Source organism: Dasypus novemcinctus, chromosome 18 (assembly GCF_030445035.2).
Source record: "Dasypus novemcinctus isolate mDasNov1 chromosome 18, mDasNov1.1.hap2, whole genome shotgun sequence".
Classification (NCBI taxonomy): Eukaryota; Metazoa; Chordata; class Mammalia; order Cingulata; family Dasypodidae; genus Dasypus; species Dasypus novemcinctus.
In genome coordinates, this window is record NC_080690.1 from 61304236 (window position 1) to 61324856 (window position 20621).

Consider the following 20621-nt stretch of genomic DNA (forward strand, 5'->3'; position numbering starts at 1 on the left):
GCTGCAGAGTGGAGTGTGGACCAGGTCAAACCCGGGAGGAGACCGGGCTGGACCAGGGCAGGGCTGGTGGGACGGTGGGGGGGGGGGGGCGCGGGCCGCCAGAGAGAGTAGATCGAAGCCAAATCCTGGAAATGGAGGAGGACAGGCCCAATGTCTCCGGTGTTGGAAAGGAGGAGGCAAGCAGGAGAAAGATGCAGCCTGTTTGTAAGGAGCGAAAACTGGAAACAACCTAGAAATCGGTCCAAAAGGACAGGTACGTGGAGGTATTGCGTCAGAGTCTTGTAGGAGTTAAATGAACCTGAACCACGTGTATGGACGTAAACAAATCTCAAAGACCAAAGGGAAAAAGCACATTGCTGTGCACACCCTGGGTATGAAGTTTCTAAACCTGAAAAAGAATGTTGTGTGTGGATGCACAAATACGTGGTGAAGGGGGAAAAAGAGGAATCTGGGAATCGGAATTGTGAGAGGGTGGGTTCCCTGGGGGAGGGAGAGAGGGGGTGTTGTGATACCTTGGAGGGGACCCAGGGGACTCCTAACTCACCCAGGAATAGTTACTTTCTCTAAATAAACAGATGGTAAACATGTGAAGGTATAATAAAGACATATGTGCATACATAAATTAATCATGATATTTCCCATCAAGTCGTCTCTGTGTTTGAAATAATCATTTTTTAAATAACACTTTAAAACCAGGAGAAAGTGGGGAGGGACCGAACCTGATAAGTGGGTACAGCAGGAGGAGGCAGCAGAGCCTTCAGAGCCCTCCCTGGGGGACAGTGGGAGCAGGGATAAGGCTGGAGCCACAGGAGAGGTGGTGGGCTTTGGAATGGATGGAGGGATGGAGTGGGAGGGTGGGATGGAGGGTGGCATGAAAGAAGGAATCCGGGAGGATGGGATGAGAGGATGGAGGAAGAACACAGGTGGAGGGGTGGGACAGGGAGGGGTGGATGACAGGACGTTGGTAGAAGACTAGAGGAAATAAAGTGGCAGCATTTGGGGCTGGGCTCTGGTTAAAACCCGCCGTTCCTTCCAGGCTGGCGCTCAGCGAACCTGGGGAAGCCCTAGGCCAGAGGCAGCCAGAAGGAAGCCAGACTCATCCTGGACTTCCCCTCTGCCCAGTTCCGAGTACTGGGTGGGGTGACTTCGAAGAAGAGAAGGAGGGAGATTAGGGTGAGCAAGGCTGGAAGGAGAAAGCGGGGAGGATGGCATGAGTCAGAGCCCATGGGCCTCGGAACAGCCCCCTACAGCAAGTAAAGTTCCAGAACCTTAAGGCATGCAGGGTCCCAAACAAAATATACTTCTGTCCACTCAGCCTGCTGGAACCCCCGAGGTGGCAGCCTCCAGAGTGGTCTAAGAAAATCCTTGGAAGGTGGCGAGACTCCGAGTCTCCCCAGCACTCCCCAACCAGAGTGGAGAGAGGGTGCTGGCGGGAAGTGGCTGGTGGGGAGAAGAGGGTGTCAGGCTGCGCAGGTGACCCACCTACGCGGGTGCATCTCCTGGCCTGAGATGAGGCCTCAGCCCGGGAGGAAGGCTAGCACCTGAAGCAGGCTAGGTCAGGGATCAATAGAAGGATCTGGAACCCGGCAAAAAGTCCACGTGGCTGTCACTACCCCCGAGATGGCTGCTGGAAGACCCTCACGAGATTCTCCCATCCAGAATGAGATTTCCTCCAGAGGCCAGGCCAAGGCCCTCATTCCCCAAGGACCTTGCATTGGGCCCTCCAGGGGATTGATGGGTGGGGTAATCAATCAAAGTAACAAACAGCTGGAACTCCTCCTGTGCCATTAGCAAAGGGGCGGAATAATAAATGGTTTAAAAAGCAAATGCAAAGACTTTTGCTCTCTTGCCTTTGGAATTTTCTGCTGGTCTTCTTCACCCCAGCCTAGATCAATAAGCAAGTAAACCTGGGATTTATAATCTCTAATGGGGAATTGTAATCTGTAATTTTTTACCCTTTTTCCCACCTCTCAGCCCTTCCTCTCTACCTGGGACCCATGATCTGTTATTTTCTCGTATTTCTCCTCCCTCCCAACCTTAATAAATTACTGACCTAATCAATGCTGCTTGCTCTTGAAATTCATTTCTTGCAGTTTAGTCAAGAATCTAGACAGAATCCAGTAACAGCACCTACCAGGCATCACTCAGTTACTGTGAAATCTGTCTTGGGGAATGCTGAGTCTTTGTTGTGAGACTAGAGAAATTTGGAATATTGATTGCTTTTTAGATGAATTTTAGAGACTGGTAAATCTTATTCAAAACATGTATTCAAAATATTTTAAAGCAGTTTTGAAATATATTCACATACCATACATTCCATCTTCAATGAAATATTTTTTGAACCATCTGCTGTGTGCCAGGTACGGGTCTAGGCACTGGTGATGCAGCAGTGAATGGAATAGAAGTCCCTGCCTTTGTAAAGAAATAGTTGGGGGGGGGTTGTTAAAAATAAAAAATATAAATTAATATATAAAATACTTTCAGGTGGGTGATACAGGCCATGAAGAAAATATTTCATGTATCAAACAAACACATTCAAAGCTTACAATATGCCAAGTATACAGTAAGTGTTTTAAAATATGAACTCGTTTAATATTTTTATAGTACTTTATTTCATAAATTAAAGCAGGGTCTGTGATGAGAGAGGTTGCTAATTTGGCTTGTGTGGTCTGGGAGAGACTTTGAGCAGGGAACAGAGATTGTGCCAACCTCAAACTCCAGGCCAAGCACTGCAGGCAGAGAGCAAGTGCAAAGGCCCTGGGGCTGGCATGGTGATTTGGGGAACTGAAAAGCCAGTGTGAGCATCATGGACAAGGAGAACTGGCCAAGATGTTGTCAAATTCAGCAGCCAGCCCGTAGATCCCAAAGGGCCTTCCTGCCATGAGCTTGAGTTTTATTACCAGGACACTGGGAAATCTGGTCTTGAAATTTGTAGAAACTTAGGAACTTCTAAAGTTTTTTTATCTGTAGAATCTTAGAATCTGGGTCATCTTAAAACAGACTTTTTCTCAATTGTAGGCCAATGCACTTTCTCTCAAGGACATGGCCAGAGGGCGCCCTGGGAGGCAGGAGGAGGCTAAAGAGAACCTTCATTTCCATCCTCTCTGCCCTTGACATTCCATGGCTGTGGCTTCAAACTGGGGAAGGAAGAGGCAGGGAGGATGGTCAGTTCTTGGTTCCTCCTTTGCCTTGTTCTGGAAGGTTCCTGGAGGCCCCACATCTTAAGTTCTAACCTCTCTGCCCATTCTACTCTTCTCCTCCAATAGCTAGCAGTCGTCTCAAACTCCATATGGCCAAAAGAGAATTCCCCATCCCCCCCTCTCAAAACCTGCTCCATCAGCTTCCCATCCCGTCTGGGCTCTGCACTTTCCTCACCTCTGTAAAAGGCACCACCACCATTCTTCCACTTAACTGTGGACGAAAAAATCTAGTAGAGAGAAATGTTGCGTTTTGGTAGAAAAGTACAGCGCATCCTTCTGGGGTATCAGATTCTGATCCAGATGTTTTCTTAGCACTAGACCCCACCCCCCTACTGCAATTGTCTTTTTAAATAAAGCCTCTCCTGACCCTAGTCTGGATGTGTTTTTCATTAAGAGAAAGTTAACCCTCTCCCTTCAAATCCATTTTGTCAGAAAATCCTGCCAGCTCTCCTTCCAAATACATCCTAAATTCATCCATTTCCCTCGCTCCCCACTGCCACCCACCCTGACCCCAGCCATCCCCCCGTCCTGCCTGGATTTTGCAGTAGCCTCCTCAGCTGGGCTCCCTGCTTCCTCTTTCCCTGCCCTCCCCCTTCCCCTTACTACAACTCCTTCTGAGGCTGGCTGCAGAAAAGATCTTTTTAAATGCAAAACATAAAAGTAATCTTCAGGGTCAGGGAAGGGAGCTCCCAACCGTGGGGGCTAGGAGGGGGCATAAAGGCTTTTAGCCTGGGACCTCGCCGGGGTGGCTTCCTGGGGTGAAGGTGCATTTCTGTGTGCCTGTAGGGATTTTGGTTACAGAGATGGATTCTTTTGTCCAACTTCACCTAATAATACACTGAAGACTTGTGCATTTGCTTGTATGTAAATTTATCTCAGGAAAAGAAGACCTATAAACAAGTATTGAACTCTCTCTAAGGATAGGCATGTTGAGGCAGTGAAATGTCTGCAACTGACTTTGAAACGCACGGAAAAATAAGCAGCTGATGCATGGTCCAATCCCGGCATGGGTTCAAATCTCAGTTCTGCTGCTTGCAGCGGCCTGACCTCGACCTAGAGCGAGTCGGTGCACCTGTTAGTTACTCCGCTTCTGTACCGTCGGGATGAGGTTACAACTCACGTCCCTCCTCCTGGATTGTGGTGAAAATGTAAGACCCTGGAGGGAATGGGCTGAAAGACCACACACGCTCACACGAACGCGCACCCCGCGGACGCTGAGGAGGGGGAGGCAGGAAGGAGCTGGGGGCCGCGGCGCGGGGTCACCGCCAGGCGAGGGGCGGAGCCGCCTGAGTGGGGAGTAGGCCCCGCCAAAGTCTCGGGTTCGCAGGTTCCTCCCGTTTGCCCACGCCCCTGCCAGGGGCCCAAACGCCTGGATCCGCCCCACAGCCCCGCGCAAAACTGGCAGACCTGGGGAACATCCATTTGAGAGTGAATCCTCGACCTCAGGCGGCGGCAGTGGTCTGGGAGAAATTCGGCGGCGGGAGGGAAATTTCTGCCTCCAGGCAGGGAGAGGGGCTAGCTGCCCCACCCAGCTCCGCCCGATTTCTCTGAGGAGGGACCCGCCCCTAAATGGCCCAGTGGCGTGGAGAGCCTGGGAGCTAGGAGGGTCTGATCTGCCGAGATGGAGGCGGCGGGCACCTGGGCGCTGCTGCTCGCGCTGCTGCTGCTCCTGCTGTCGCTGCTGCTGACGCGCGCCCTGTCCTCGCCCCGCGCCCGAGGCCACCTTCCCCCCGGACCCACACCACTGCCGCTGCTGGGGAACCTCCTGCAGCTCCGGCCCGGGGCGCTGTACCCCGGCCTCGTGCGGGTGAGGCCGCCAGGAGACCCGGGTTAGGGGCGGGGGCGGGACCAAGGGAAGGGGGGTCCCCAGGCAGAGCGCCCTCCAGAGAGGCTGGGGCAAGGATCCAGGCCTGAGAAGGGGCTGGGGTCCCAGGGTGAAGGGGCTTTGGGTGCCCTGAGGCGGGCGCGGGAGCAAGGGTCCAGGGCAGAGAAGGGAGCGGTTCTTGGGGAGAGAGGGTCCCAAAGTGGACCAGGGCCAGGAGGGGCAGAGACTCCTGTGCAGGGACCTGGGGAGAGGGTGCCAGCGGTGGCTGGGAGCCAGGGAGGGGAGGGTCCCAGGGCGCAGGGGCCCCCAGAATGCTGGGAAGGCAGCCAGGAGGTGACCTGCTAAAGCAGGAGAGAAGCTGGTGGCCTTGGACTCCTCCCAGGGGAGGGGGGGTACCGGGCGAAGTATCCTGAGGAGGAGGCCAGAGATGGGGGTACAGAGAAGAAAGGGAGAGGGGTCCCAGCCAGAGAAGAAGCTGGAGAGTCACAGGGTCAGAGGAGAGCTGATGGTGGGGTGCCCAGGGTAGAAACACCAGGTGTTCAGGCCGAGAGAATCTGGGGTGGGCTGGAGTCCAGCTGGGAGTTCCTGAGGAGAAACCGAGGAGATCAAGAGAGATCTCAAAATTTGAGGGTTTAGGGAAAAAAGGGGGGGGGGGGAGGGTTGTGGCTAGCTCTCCGGGGTGGGGTGAAGAAGTTTGAGGGAAAAACTTCAGCTGCCCATTTTTGCTGTCATTTGTCGGGGGTGGGGGGTGCTTAGCCCATGGTCAGCGTGTAGGGCTCTGCAGGAGGTAAGGGGTGGGGGCTGGAGGTTGTCTTGGGTGAGGGAGTTGGGGGGATCTCGAGAAGGAGGCCTGGGAGCCTATTGAAAAAAAGGAACTGAACCTCCTAAGGGGCTATTTCTGTGGGGGGCAGGGGTGAAGGCGGGGGAGTTTCTCGCAGAGGGGTGGGCTGTCCCCTCAGCGTGCTCCCGCCCCCCCGCTTGCCCCAGCTGAGTAAGAAGTACGGCCCCGTTTTCACCGTGTACCTGGGGCCCCGGCGACGCGTGGTGGTCCTGGCGGGCCACAGAGCTGTGCGGGAGGCCCTGGGAGGCCACGCCGAGGAGTTCAGCGGCCGTGGGCTGTTGGCGACCCTGGACGGGATCTTTGACGGCCACGGTGAGTCGTGGGGGCAGCTGGGGGCCGGGTCCTCGCTCCAAGCTGGCTGCCACTTGAAGGCGCCAGGCCTCCGCAGGCAGGTGGCTCAGTGTCTCGGGGCCAGTTTCCTGATCCGTGCAATGGAAGGGGCATTGGGGGCTACAGAGGACGGGGTGAGGACGGGGCCTGGCACCATATAAGCGCCTGGTAGTTGCCCGGTGCTGGTGTAATCTGCACCAGGCAAGGCCCCGAGACTCCCAGAGGAAGAGGGGGGCTTTCAAGGCACTGGAACCGACCCGCAAACACGGAATATTAAAGCCGTGCCCTCAAAGCAGAACTGCCACGTCGGGCGCTTCCAGGAACAGAGCGGGGGCTGACCAGCTCCAGTCCTGCTGTCCCGGACTGCCTGGGTCACTGGGGAGGCCGTGACAGTCCAGAGGGGCTGGGGCTGAGACCCGAGGCTCGAAAAAGCATTCGTGGTGCCGTTTCTTACAGACTTCCTAAGGGGGAGGGAATAAAATTGCCGGGTGAGGTGCAGCCTGGAAAGCAGGATGCAGGCACCCGTAGGGCCTGGGGGTGGGAGAACGGGGGTGCTGGGGAAGGCTTTTCAGACCTCAGGTGTGGGTGATGGGGAGGCAAGGGCCATCCTGGCCGAGCGATCAGGGGCAGGGGCATGGAGAGGCCCCGGGCACCTTTGGGGAAGCGAGAGCCGCCCGGTGCGGTTGTAGCGTGATGAGTAACAAGCCGCAGAAGGCCCATGAGTCATGCTTGTCGTTTTCCTGGGAGCAGTAGATTTTAAGCAGGAAAGGACATGGTCACAGAAAGATTCCCTGGTTGCCTGCCGTGAGGAGGGGGCGAAACTGAAGGAGTCTGGGAGCCCTGGGAGAGGTCGGCGTGGGCCAGGGGAGGGGCCGTAGGCAGGGCAGAGGGGTGACTGGGAGAGAGGCTTAGAAAGGCAGGTGGACACGCCCTGGCACTGCCAGGAGGGGTGGGAGAGGCCTCTGGGATGAGGCCTCGGGCTCTAGCCAGGGGACGGGGGATGGTGGGCTGAGATCGGACAGGGAGGGGGAGCAGGTTCAAGGGAGATGCTGAGGTCAGTTGGGGGCCCAGTGGGTGGGGGCCAGGGACACCCCCCCAGGAGGCTCCTAGGGGCCCGCCGGCAGGCATTCTGCAGGCAGGATCGCTGGGCTCAGGGACGGGAAGGGTCTGTCCAGGGCAGGTGTCAAAGCAGGGGTCCGGAGAATCCCAGTTCCCAGCCTCTCGGGTGAAGATTTCCCTCCGGCACAGGCCAGAGGATGGAGGGGCCAGGTGGGCTGTGCAACTTCCAAGCACCTGCCCAGCCCTCAGCCCTTGCTGGGCTGGGTGTGGAGCCGGGGGCGGGGTGTGTGTGCAGGGGGGAGGGTGGGGGGAGCCCCTCCTGCTCACAGCCTCCCGCACAGGGGTTTTCTTCGCCAACGGGGAGCGCTGGAGGCAGCTGAGGAGATTCACGGCGCTGGCTCTGCGGGACCTGGGCATGGGGAAGCGAGAAGGCGAGGAGCTGATCCAGGCCGAGGCCCAGTGCCTGGTGGAGGCGTTCCAGGAGACGGGAGGTCAGTGGGGGCACCACCCTCCCCCGTGCCTGGGGCGCCCCCCACCCTGCCCAGGGAGTGAGAGGGGGGAGACCTTGAACCCTAGGCTGGGCTGGGGGCTCTTCACCTCCACCCTCTGTGTCTGTCTGTCTCTCTCCTTGTCTGTCTGTCTCTCCCTGCCTGTCTCTGGCCGTGTCAGTCCGCACCCTGTATCTGTAGGTTTGCTCCCACCTCAAAGCCCGCTCCCCTCTGCCAGGCTCCATCCCAGCCTCCTTCCCCGCCCCCCCCCCAGGGCGGCCGTTCGACCCCTCCCTGCTGCTGGCCCAGGCCACCTCCAACATCGTCTGCTCCCTGGTCTTCGGCCTCCGCTTCCCCTATGAGGACGAGGAGTTCCAGGCTGTGGTCCGAGCAGCCAGCGGCACCCTGCTGGAGATGAGCTCCCCGTGGGGCCAGGTAAGCAGGAAGGGCCCCTTTGCCCACCTCTGGCAGGTCACCCCCTCCTGCCGACTGTCAGCACCAGGGCCGGGCACCGCCCCAAGACCCTGCCATCCTTTGCCCTGCAGACCTTCGAAATGTTCTCCTGGCTCCTGCAGCCCCTGCCAGGCTCCCAAGCACGGCTCCTGGGCCACCTGGGCGCCCTGGCTGCCTTCGCCGTCCAGCAGGTGCAGCGGCACCGGGGGAGCCTGGACGCCTCGGGCCCCGCACGCGACGTCGTCGACGCCTTCCTGCTGAAGATGGCGCAGGTGGGCAGGTCGGGCGGGGGTCCCGTAGCTGGGGATTTCTGCGTATGTGTATCTGTGTGTATGTGTGTGTATGCAGTGTGTGTCCATCTGTCTCTTTCAGTGCCTTGTTCTCACTGCCTCCCCAGTGCCCACCTGCCCACCTCTGCTGTGTTTGTGTGACTCTTTTATAACTCGCCTTTCTCCTCCCTCCAGTGTCTTGGCCCGTGTTGAGGCCCTGTGCCCAGTTTCCTGCCACCAGCATTTCCCAGGATCACCTAACCCCATCCCCTCTTTCCCCACCCACACAGGATGTTTTATGTGAATTGAAATAATTTAATTATGAAGGTTTCAGGTTATGTTAATTATATTAATATGTTTTCATTAATTACAGGAAAATAATTTATTATATGAGATAATTAGAATTAAAGTGGGAGCGGATGTGGCTCAAGCAATTGAGTACCTGCTTTCCACATGGGAGGTCCCAGGTTCATCCTGATGATGCTCCTAAAACCAAAAAAACAAACAACAGGGAAGCGGACTTGGCCTCATGGATAGGGCGTCTGCCTACCACGTGGGAGGTCCACGGTTCAAACCCCAGGCCTCCTTGACCCGTGTGGAGCTGGCCCATGCGCAGTGCTGATGTGCACAAGGAGTGCCATGCCATGCAGGGGTGTCCCCGCATAGGGGAGCCCCACGTGCAAGGAGTGCGCCCCATAAGGAGAGCCGCCCAGCGTGAAAGAAAGTGCAGCCTGCCCAGGAATGGTGCCACACACACGGAGAGCTGACATAACAAGATGACACAACAAAAAGAAACACAGGTTCCCAGTGCCGCTGATAAGGATAGAAGCAGTCACAGAAGAACATACAGCAAATGGACACAGAGAGCAGACAACTGGAGGGGGGGAAGAAATAATAAAATAAATCTTTAAAAAAAACAAACAACAAGCAAATTAACAAGAAAACCAAAGCAGAGGAGCTGATGTGGCTTAGCAATTGTATGGGTCCCACATACAAGGTCCGGGGTTCAATCCCCAGCCCCAGCACCTCAGAGAAGGAGGTGGCTCCTACAGAAAACAACTAGATTTGAATTGTATAAATTTTGCAAGTAAGGGAGGTATTCAGTGAGTATTTATCCTTTAAATAAATGCCAAGAGAGAACAGTTTTCCTAACCCTGGGGCCCCTATTCTTTTCTTATTCAGTTTTTAAAATAAAACACTTAAGAACTAATACGAGGAGCCCACTTCCCAACCTTCCCAAGCATTGTTTAAACTCCCGGGGAAAGCTCTAACTTGTCATGCTGCACCCCAAGCCTGGGTGCCCTGGGCCTCTACTCCCCACAGCCTGTGTTCCCTGAGCCCCTCTGCCTGGTTTCTCCCAGGAGGAGGAACACCCAGACACAGAATTCACTGAGAAGAATTTGCTGATGACCGTCATTTATCTGCTGTTTGCCGGGACGGTGACGGTCAGTGCCACGGTCCGCTATGCCCTCCTGCTGCTGCTGAAATATCCTCAGGTCCAAGGTAGGGGCCTGTTCTTCACGCGGGGCCCTGGGAATGGAAGTGGGAGCTGGGGTGGGGGTGGGAACGGTGGAGCAAAGGGAACTGCCTGAGCCAGAGCCTGGAGGCGAGAACCTGAATAGCATTCGGGGTGTCTGGAGCAAGAAGTTGGGGATGGGTGGGGGAAGCTGCTGGCGGCAGCATGAGGAGTGGCGAGAGATGAGGCAGGGCACGGCTGACAGGGTTGGTACATACAGGGCTCGTCACCTTGGTGCTAAGTTTTGTGCCTCAGTCCTGAGCCATGGGGAGCCACAGAAACTTTGAGCAGGGGAGTGCAGAGTCAAAATGGGCATTTTGGAAAAACCCCTCTAGCTGCCCTGTGAAAGGGGGGTTGCAAGGGGTGGGAGTAGAAAACAGGAGCCCAGGGAAAAGGGCAGGGTAGGGACTGGGCAGGAGAGGAAAGGACAGGGCAGGACCCGCTGTGCGAGGGAAAGGGGCAGCAGGGAGTGTGGAGAATCACCGGAAAGCAAGGTCTCCGTGTTGAGGCTCTGGGGATTGTGGGGCTGCCCCAAGGTGGAGGGGACAGAAGAGGGGAGCAGCTGGTGTCAGGGAAGACACTGAGGCCAGTTTGGGACAATTCGAGTGGGACGAGCCTAAGGGACACCTGGGGAAGACAGCCAGGAGGCCATGAGAGCTGGATTGAGCCTGTAGATGGGAGAAAAAAGGGTCATCAGAGCAGGGACAGAAACTGACTGCTGCAAGGGGGAGGGGGAAGGTGGGAGGCTGAGAGGCAGGTAGGCAGGCTATCTGGAGCTCAGCCGGCTGTGTTAAACGCTGTGGGGGCTGTGGGTGTGCCGCCACCAAAAGCTAGGATTTGGGGCCTGGTGGAGTGGAGTCCACTGTGACTTCAAACAAGTGACTCTGGCTCTCTGGGCCTCAGTTTCCTCATCTGAGAAATGGGGATAAAGGGCTCCTATGGGAGTGAGGGCAGGATGGATTAAATGTGGGGGACCTGGGCTCAGCCAGGGCTGGGGGGCCTGCCCCTTCCAGCACACGGGCCTCACCCCAAACCCCAGCTGCCCGTGGAGATGGCCAGGGCTGGGGCTTCCAGGAGGACTGCGGGTCCACACCGCGCCCCCACTGACCGCCACCCCTCCTCCTCTTGGCCTGCAGCGCGTGTCCGCGAGGAGCTGACGCGGGAGATGGGGGCCGGCCGGGCACCGGGCCTGGGGGACCGCACTCGCCTCCCCTACACCGACGCGGTCCTGCACGAGGCGCAGCGGCTGCTGGCGCTGGTGCCCATGGGCGTGCCCCGCACGCTCACGCAGACCACCCGCTTCCGGGGGTACACCCTGCCCCAGGTGGGTACACGGGCGGCCCCGGGTTTCTGCCCGCCGCCGCCGATGTGTCTGCTTCTCTCTGGCTTTTCCTGTTCTTGGTCTCTCGCCCCCTCTGCACATCTCTCTCTCCGCGCACCTCTCCTTCCCTTGCTTTCTCTTAATCTCCCTCCCTCTGTTTCTTGCCCGGGCATTTCTCTTGCCCTTTGCACGCGCTCCCCGCCCTTTCATTCAAGGAGCAACTTCACAATGGCACCACCAGGGGGTGATGTCTCCCCAGATTCTTCACTGTGGGCTCAAACCCACAGCAGTGAGAATCCAGCTCTGCCATTTTCTAGCCGGGACCTCGGGCAAATCGCTTCACTCTCTGAACCTCAATTCCCCCCTCTCTAAATTGGAAATGAAAATAATATCAACTGAGGTTTTAAGCAGACAAAGAGATAATGCTTGTAAAGCACCAACTTGGCCCTTGGTCCAGGATGGGGGAAGGAGACGGTTTTGTGAACTTGGCAGCAGCACCCTTTGCTGCTATAACTACTAATGATGAGAAAAATAGCAATAGGTGACAATAATTGAGGCCCTGCCCTGTGCCAGGTATTACTTTACATACATTACATACATGACCTTGTTTAATCTTCAAAGCAACTCTACATCATTATCGTGTCCATTTGAAAGATAAAGAAGCAGAAGGCTAGAAAGATTAAAAAATTTGTCACTCACCCAGCCTGTAAGCGGTGGAAGTAGGATTTGAACCCAGCATCTAGGCTGTAAGCACTGCACAATCTGCCTCTATCATTTTAACAGCAATAAGAGGGCTCTGTCTTTTCCTAGAGATTCCTCACTTTTCCACCTCAGTCCCACGTTAACCAGCGTCCCTAGCGGAGAAGGTTCTCACCCTTCGCTCCCATCTTCCCACTCCTTCACACAGTCCCTGGTCCATGGTAGCCCTGGTCCTGTCTGAAGGGGTTGTCACTCTCCCTAAGCCTGGGCAGGGGCCCTTCCTGGATGGCCTCCCCCCACCCACCCACCCTTGCCACCAGTCCTGAAGACTAGTGGCCAAAAGCTGGAGTCCGAACCAGGCCACTTGGGACAGGCAAGGCTGAATCACAGCAAAACCTCTATGCTGAGGGAAGCGGATGCGGCTCAAGCAGTTGGGTGTCCGCCTACCACGTGGGAGGTCCCGGGTTCGGTTCCTGGTGACTCCTAAAAAGAAGATGAACAGAGAGCAGACAGTGAGTGCAAACAACAAGGGGTGAGGGGAGAAATTAATTAATTAATCTTTAAAAAACAACCCTAAGTTGAAATTTAAGAACCAAGCTCTGCCGTGTCCAGTTATTTTGGGCAAGTTCCTTAACTTCTCTGGGCCTCGGTTTTCCCATCTTCAACACGGGGATAAGACTAACACCTACCTCCTCGGCTTGTTAAAAAGATTCAATAAGTTAATATTTACATGCGTGTGTCTGTGGGTATAAAACGTTCGAGATCATGTATAAAGCGCCTGGCCCCGCCTAAGCCCTCGATAAATGTTGGAGTAGTCGTGACCTTTTGGGAACTGGAGTCCCTGCGCTGCTCCCTGTTCTGCTTGGGGCCCGGAATGGCCTCGGGCGATAAGGGACAGTTGTGTTTTGATTATTTATTCCTTCCAGGGCACAGAGGTTTTCCCACTCCTTGGCTCGGTTCTGCATGACCCTGAGGTCTTTGAGCAGCCAGAGGACTTCACCCCAGGCCGTTTCCTGGACAAGGAAGGACGGTTCAAGAGGCACGAGGCCTTCCTGCCCTTCTCCTTAGGTATTTCCCCAACCCCATCCAGGCCGGCTCTGGGCGTCCGCGCCAGCTGGGGCCACCTTGCCCGTACCTGTGGCTCACCGCATGCCGCCCCACACCCCCTACTGCCACCGTCCCTTCCTCGAGCCTGGTGTGAGGGAAGCTGGCTCAGCCCCCCTCCCTCTGTCCTCTCCAGGGAAGCGCGTCTGCCTCGGGGAGGGCCTGGCTCGAGCAGAGCTCTTCGTGCTCTTCACCGCCATCCTGCAGGCCTTCTCCCTGGACAGCCCCTGCCCGCCCGATGCCCTGCACCTCCAGCCGGCCGTCAGCGGCTTTGCCAACATCCCCCCAGCCTTCCAGCTGCAGGTCCGGTCCCGCTGACTCCACGCACTCGGGTGGACCAGGAGGAGGAGGGAGCCAGGGAAGGTGCTGGCCGCCCCGGGCTGTGCGCGGGCCTCGACAGCGGGCGCAGATGTGGTCGTGTCTCCGGAGCACACGTCTACGCCGTGGGCAGCCATATGCGCGCACCTGAAGCTGTTCGAGAGTCGGACACGCCTGTGTGTCCGTGGGACACCCCACCACGTACCCACACGGCCACTCAACCATGGGACCCGCGGCTGCTCAGCACCCTACGGGCGTAAACCTGGTCCATCTGGAGTCGCAACCATGTGCCTGGGTAGCCCAGTCACCCGCACCCAGTTCCCCTGGACTCAAGCCCACCTGTGGGAGTTGGGCTGCCCGAGACACGGCCACACGTGAACGCAGCCCGCGCCCCTCTTCATGCATACACTGAGCTTCACCTGCAAGATCCTGGCACCGAGAAAGCGCAGCCCACCTGTTTCCTGGCTCATGTCACCACGTGGACACACAAACACCAACCAACCCTGTCCACGGCCCAAACACACGGCCCTCCCAGGCCACCCCACGCTCCAGGACACTCCGGGCACAGGACCAGCCTCACAGCCACCTCCGTCCACACCCCTCCGCAACCACTGAGCAGCACGGCCGGCTGACAACTGACACCACCACAGCCCCCGCCCCGAAAGTTCCCCCCCTCCCCCAGGACACCACTCACAGAAGCACCTCCGCAGCTTCAGCCCTCAAGGGCAGCCCGCTGCAAGCACCGTGACCCCCAAACGCAGACCCGTCCCCAGTGTGCAGTCGTGCTTGCAGGCCTGGGAACCGGGTGAACCTGGACACGAGGGGACCCTCAGGCTAGAGGCACCCCCAACCCCAGCCGGCCCATGTAGCCGTGTTGAAACCTTCTGTCCCCCGACCAGCACACCGCCCCACGGGCCCAGCCCCCAGCCTCCCAAGTGTCGGGGCAGTGGCTCGGTCTGGCCTCCTGTGATTTGAAGGCCCCATGTTGCAATAAAAGTTTGTTTCTGGCCGGCCTGTGGGTTTGTGACCGAGTTCGACTCCACTCCCAGTCCCCTCCCCTGAGGCCGGGCGGGAGCCGAAAAACACGGCCCCCGCCCACCCTGGCCGTTGACATCAGCACCAGATGTGCAGCCGAGTGGGGGGGCCAAGCAGGGGCAGGGCCAGGGCCCCAAAGTGGGAAGAGGGCGTGGGGAGAGGGTCTCCAGCCCCAGAGCGCCCCCATCGGAACCAGAGCCGTGCTGAGGCGGGGGGCTGCCCCCGCGGCCGGAAAAGCCGGCCCAGCCCTGGGAATGGGGCCGAGCCTGGAAGAGCCTGGAGGCTGAGGCTTAGACAGTCTCTCAAGCACCAGCAGCCCCTCGCCTCACACCCCCCTCTGCTTTGTCCGCCACCCTTTCCTTTCCTGCCTCCTCTCATCGAGGAAGCCCTAGGTCTCTTTATTTGTTAATTATTTAGTGTGGCAGTTTTCAAACTCGCCCCAAGGTAAAGAGAGCAGCCCAAAGACCTCCGGTGCCCATCTCCCACCCCCACTCAATAGCCAACAACTTCCTGCTATTTTAGTTTCATCTGTCCCTTTATTTCACCTACCACATTTTTTTTTAGATCATCTTAAAGCAAATCTCACAAAATAATCACTATGACTCTTAACTACTAAGGACATTTTGCCCCAGACATTTTATTAACATTTTTTAAACACCTTCAGCAGAGTTGAAGGATTGTATGGGAAATGTCCTTGTGCCCCCTACCAGATTCTCACCTTTCTCACATTTCTATCCACCTGCCCATCGAGCTCATCTTTTTTAGGCTTTTCAAAAGAAATTGCAGACCTCTACCCCCTTTCCCCAAAATATTCCAGCAATGCATTTGTCATTAGCTGAGGCTGATGAAAAAGTCAAAACTTTGGTTTCGAACACTGATAAATCAGTGTCCATGCCTATCACAACGGACCATCTTGCGATACCAGATACAAACACGCAAATACAAAGCCCGTGTTCTCGGTGGTCTCGTAAATGTATTTACAATGTAAATGTTCAAGCCAGCCTCCAAAGAAAGTCTCACCACACAGCGCCCTCGTTTGAAATGTCATTTAGGGTTTTTTCATCGATTCCCACCCTCTTTTAATGATTGTTTGTTTGGTTTATCTTTTTTCCCTCTCCCATCTTTTTTTTTTTTTAATTGTACCAGGGATTGACCCTGGGACCTCATACATGTGAAGCAAGTGCTCAACCATAGAGCTACACCTGCTCCCTGACCCCATCTTTTTTCAAGTTATTTAAAATTTTTTAAAAGCTGTCATTTGCCATGTGTGTTTTTTTGCATTCTGGCTGGATTTGGCTGATGACATCTTTATGGGATTGTTTAGGATGTCTTTCCATTCTCGGCACCTCCTGTGAACTGGGACTTGTCTAGTGAATGCCGGTCCTTGTTGCAGCACGCTGCCGTAACTGAGGCCCCGCAGTCTGGGATGCTGGAGCTTGGTGCCTCCAGGTCCTGCGCTCTCCACGAGGAAGTTCCCCATCAACATTTCACTTTCTGGCCTTAGAAGAAGGATACTTTAAAAAGAAAAATCAGGAAAGCAGATGTGGCTCAACTGATAGAGCATCTGCCTACCATATAGGAGGTCCAAGGTTCAAACCCAGGGCCTCCTGACCCGTGTGGAACTGGCCCCCGTGCAGTGCTGATGCGCGCAAGGAGTGCCCTGCCACACAGGGGTGTCCCCCGTGTAGGGGAGCCCCACGTGCAAGGAGTGCCGCCCAGCGCGAAAGAAAGTTCAGCCTGCCCAGGATTGGTGCTGCACACACGGAGAGCTGACACAGCAAGATGACGCAACAAAAAGAGGCACAGATTGCCGGTGCTGCCTGACAATAATGTAAGCAGACATAAAATAACACACAGCGAATGGACACAGAGAGCAGACAACTGGGGGGCGGGGGAAGGGGAGAGAAATAAATAAAATAAATCTTTTAAAAAAAGAGAGAAATCAAACCAGTTCTTTGTCCTGCTCAAAGATCTTCCCCACTGCCCCTCCCGCCCTCGTGTGTCCCATCAAGTTGGAAAAAAGGCCCAAATCCTCACCAGGCTGAGACACTGTGCAATTTGACTGGTCTCTGACCTGGCCTCCCTCTCCCCCCGCCACCCCATTCATCTGCTCTAGGCACAGTTCCTGCCTCTGAGCCTTTGTACTGGCTCTTCCCTCTGCCTGGAACACTCTTCCCCACATGGCTCACTTCCTAATTTACTTTAGGTCCCAATCTGACCGTCCTCTCTAAAATGGCACACCCATTCCTCCCACTGCTTTCTATTCTCTACCCCCTGATGACTGTTCATTTGATTGCTGTCTCTCTTCCCCTTAGAAGGTGGACTCCCAGCCCCTGGCCACAGAAGCAGGTGCTCTGCAAGTGTTTGAGTGAATGAGGCCCCAGATTGAGCGGGGGGCCATGGTTAAGTAGGCCAGGGTCAGATCTGAGTTTCAGCAACAGCCCTGTGACTGCAGAATGGGAAAGGACCGGACTCTGGGGGGCAGGTGGGAGGGCATCGGAGGGGAGGTGGGTAGGACTTTGAGGTGGGTGGGGGGGCGCCCCTATCCAGGAGCAGAGAAACGGGTGCATGGCCCCCTCCTGCGCAGACACCCATAGGCAGCACCCAGGGACACAGATGACATGCAGTAGGGCCAACCCCCAGGTGCTGGGTCTGCAGGATCAGGACCCACAATCCCTCCATGGCAAGACAGTGCCGTGGCCTCTGGTGCCTGGTCAGCACGTCCCCCGAGCCCAGCCGGGGCCATCCCTCTCCTGCTGAGGCAGGAGGGATAGTTCTCTGCTTATTCCCTCTCTACAGGTGGACACACGGAGGCGGGGTTCAAGCCAGGTCTGGGGCTCTCATTCCAGGGCACCAGTTCCAGGCAGTCCCTGGCGCCCCATGACGTTCCCACAGCCCCACGGAGCCCTGGGGCCACCTGAGGCCTGGACGCCTGTTGCCGCACAGCAAACCCGGGACGCAATCCCCTGCCTGGGGGCCCCTCTGCTGCATCACACTATCATGGAGGCCCCAGCACTGAGGGGACAGGCACAGGGGGAGCCACGGAGCCCCAGTTCAGTCCCAGAGGGACGGTGAAGACCTCAGACTCAAGGTCCCTCCTCTCCAGGGACCTTGTGGTTTGGGGAACTTGTGGGAAAAGGATAGGGCCCCGGTGGGGGCCAGGGATGCACCAGGGCCCAGCCGAGGGGCTTTATGCAAGCATCAGCATGGCTCCCGTGGGTGCCTGTGTCCCTGAGGGTCTGATCCCTTGCACAGCTGCAGGTGCTTCCGTGCAGCTGCACGCACTCCTGTTTGCCCAGGTCCACGTATCTGTCTTTTCGGTGCCTGCATTTCTGTGCACCTGTGGCTCAGTTTCCCTCTGAATCTGCCTGCCTGGACCGGTGTTTCCAGACCTTCTGCTTGCGTGTGTTTTCCCGTGTCTTTGTCTACAACTCTTGAGTTGTGTCTGTTTTCTTGCACGCCTGGCTGTATGTGTGGGCGCCTCCGCGCGTCCTAGGGGCTGTGGCTCCCGCGTGTCCCCCATTGGTGCCCACCCAGCAGCGTCCCCCCGTTTCGGAGGTTTCCCCGGGAGCCGAGGGCCCGGCCGGGCCTGCCTGCGTGTGTCTGTGGGCTGGCGGCGCGCCCCGGCCTGTCCCGGTCCCTCGGCGTGCCCCTGCCTGTCCCAGCCTCCTCGGTCGAGGTCTGAGCTCTGAGCGTGTGTACGTCCTTGTCCACGGAGCTCCGGGTGCGAGGGGGGAGCGAGGGCCGAGGGGGGCCGGCGCGGGCCGGGGGGCGGGGGCAGTGGTGCTCTGGAGGAATGTTTACCAGACACAGAGAGCGCCCGGAGGACGAGCGCCCGGAGCCCGGCCGCGGCCGCGCAGCCTCCCTGCCTCCCCGCCTGGGATGCACGGGCGCAGCCACCAGGGTCCTTCCCCCGCTCAGGCTCCCTCCAGGGTCCCTTTAAGACTGGGCTGGACCCATCTTCTCCGCGTTAACCCTTCGCCTCCCAGGTGGCCCCTGGGCTTGAGCCTGTGGGCGGAGGCGGGGGTGGGGGTGGGGGGGCTGGGGGCGGGGAAAGGGTTTCCCGAAGTCTGGGACGGAGGGAAGGAGGCTGGAGAGCCGGGAGGGCGGTGCTGCGCCGAGCTGGCCCAGGAGGCCCCCGCCGTGCCCGACGGGCAGTGCCAAATCCGGGGAGCTGCGGCGACGGCTGGGGACGGCCCGGCCCGGCCCCCTCCCCCACAGGGTGCCCGGCAACTTCGGAGGAAAGTTTGGCCTCGGCCGCGCAGCGGCCCGAGGATGGGCAGGGTCCCGCTGGCCTGGAGCTTGGTGCTGTGCTGCTGGGGCTGCGTGGCCCCCAAGGGTGAGAGATGGGGCCGGTTGGGGCAGGGCTCCGGGCGGTGGGGGGCGCGGGGCAGGGGCGGGGGGGTGGTGGCAGGTGTTGGGGAGTGAGCCCTGGGCTGGCTCAGAGAGTTTCCTTGGGGCAAGAGACGTGGGGCTGGAGCAGGAGAGACAGAGACTCGGACACCAACGGAGAGAGATAGAGGGGGAGAAGGGGACACAGTCCAGAGGAACATGGGTAAGCGACAGAAACTGAGGGCCAGAGGCGGGAGGAGGTGGGCACAGAGACAGAGGAAGAGGAGAGAAGCGGGGACAGAGCTAAGGGGAAGCTGAGGGAGGCCGTGGGGGCTGGCTCTGAGTCGGGGGCCTGGGAAGAGGGACTGAGCTGGGGGGCAGCCCTAAGAATCTTCCAGAAAGGACTGGCTCTGGCTCTGTGTTTCTCCATCTCCCCCTCTGCTCTGTCTTTCTCCCTGTTCATCTCTGAGTATCTCCCTCTCCCGCCCTCCATCCCTCCCCCGCCCCGTGTATTTCTCCCCTTTTCCTTTCCCTCTGGGGTGACACTCTCTCTCTCTGTCTCTGTGTCCCCATTGCTGGCTTTCTCTGCTTCTCTCTCGGTCTCTCCTCTCTTTCTCCCTCTTCTGTCCCTTTTCTTCCCCGCCATCCACCCAGCCCGAGCTGTTAAGTCTCCAGAGACCCCAAGGGAGGGCAGGGGCTGGCTCTGCCGGGCATTCCAGGGCGTGGGAGGCTGCCAGACCCCGGCCTACTTCCCAACGGACCCCGGTCCCCTGGGGAGGCTCCCCCCCGAAGCCTCCCCCCTCCAGCCTGCTCTGAGGTCACTCTACAACTATGTGGGCCCGAGGGCCTGGCGGGGTCCTGGTGGCGGGTGGGCAGGCGCAGCGGGGCAGGCGACCAAGGGGGCCCGGAGGGAAGCCGGGCCCTAAAGCCACCTGCCCCGTCCCCCTGCAGGCGCACGGGCCGCGGCGGATCCCTTTGTGGAGAGCCCAGGGAACATCACGGGCACCCGGGGGCTCACAGGCTCCCTTCAGTGCGAGCTGCGGGTTCAGGAGGAGCCCCCCGAGGTGCACTGGCTTCAGGACGGACAGCTCCTGGAGCTGGCCGACAGCACCCAGCTCCAGGTGCCCCTGGGCGAAGACGGGGAGGAAGACTGGAAGGTGGTCAGCCAACTCAGGTGTCCAGTTCCCCCCGACCGGCGGCGACCCCCATGCCCCTCCCGGTTCCCGTCCTCCCCCCACGCCCCTCTCCATCACACAGAGTCCCAGGAGCTGCGGCCGGGCCACCTGGGCCTGAATCCCTGCCTGGCCACTTCCTGGCCGTGTGGCTTTGAGCATGTGACTGGACCTCTGGGTTTCACTTTCCTCTTCTGTAAAATGGGATAATAATAGAAGCTACTCCACGGTTCTTTCCACTTCCCGGTCTGGACCCCTCTTGCCAGTTCTGACCACCCCGTCCGGGGCCCAGCTCTGACCCTGAGCCTTTCTGTCCCCCTCTTGCCCCATCAGAATCTTGGCCCTGCAGCCCTTGGATGTCGGGCGGTACCAGTGTGCCGTGACCCTGGAAGGAGAGACCTTCCTGTCCCAGCCTGGCTACGTGGGGCTGGAGGGTGAGCCTCCAGGGTCCGAGGGGGCTGGAGGATCCAGCTTGGGAAACTGGGGGCCCATAAATTAGGGAGGGCAGGCCTGGGAAGAGTAGATACCTGCAGGGTGGACATGCTGGGGGCGAGACATTCTGGAGATCAGATAAGGGGGTGGGAGGCCTGTGACTTAACAACCTCCCCCCTAGAGCCTTGCTTTCCTCATCCCTAAAATGGGATGTAAAGTCAGATATT

At 57.9% G+C, this 20621-nt stretch overlaps 2 protein-coding genes across 4 annotated transcripts in view; both read left to right on the top strand.

The window, feature by feature from the left end:
- The first annotated feature begins 4612 nt into the window (after positions 1-4612).
- Positions 4613-14431, top strand: CYP2S1 (cytochrome P450 family 2 subfamily S member 1). Its single transcript, XM_058280289.2, has 9 exons — positions 4613-5007; positions 6013-6178; positions 7597-7746; positions 8018-8178; positions 8289-8468; positions 9827-9968; positions 11118-11305; positions 12928-13069; positions 13242-14431. Exons 1-9 carry the CDS (start codon positions 4822-4824, stop codon positions 13421-13423), a joined length of 1497 nt encoding a protein of 498 aa, XP_058136272.1. The 5' UTR covers positions 4613-4821; the 3' UTR covers positions 13424-14431.
- A 3854-nt stretch (positions 14432-18285) lies between these two features.
- The window catches only part of AXL (AXL receptor tyrosine kinase), a 29326-nt gene continuing 26990 nt past the window's right edge, over positions 18286-20621 (top strand). Inside the window, exons 1-3 of one of the 3 annotated variants that reach the window (XM_004479907.4) lie at positions 18286-18797; positions 19742-19964; positions 20296-20396. In XM_004479907.4, the coding sequence (XP_004479964.2) occupies positions 18341-18797; positions 19742-19964; positions 20296-20396 (781 nt within the window). In that variant the 5' untranslated portion in view covers positions 18286-18340. The remainder of the gene's footprint in view (positions 18798-19741; positions 19965-20295; positions 20397-20621) is intronic. The other 2 variants (XM_004479908.4, XM_058280290.1) reach the window with 2 other exon arrangements.

Excerpts from the sequence above, each read along its gene's own strand:
- CYP2S1 (XM_058280289.2), top strand. The coding sequence starts at position 4,822 with ATGGAGGCGGCGGGCACCTGGGCGCTGCTGCTCGCGCTGCTGCTGCTC. Across the intron at positions 6,179-7,596 it reads CGGGATCTTTGACGGCCACG|GGGTTTTCTTCGCCAACGGG; the intron begins GTGAGTCGTGGG and ends CCTCCCGCACAG. Across the intron at positions 9,969-11,117 it reads GAAATATCCTCAGGTCCAAG|CGCGTGTCCGCGAGGAGCTG; the intron begins GTAGGGGCCTGT and ends CTTGGCCTGCAG.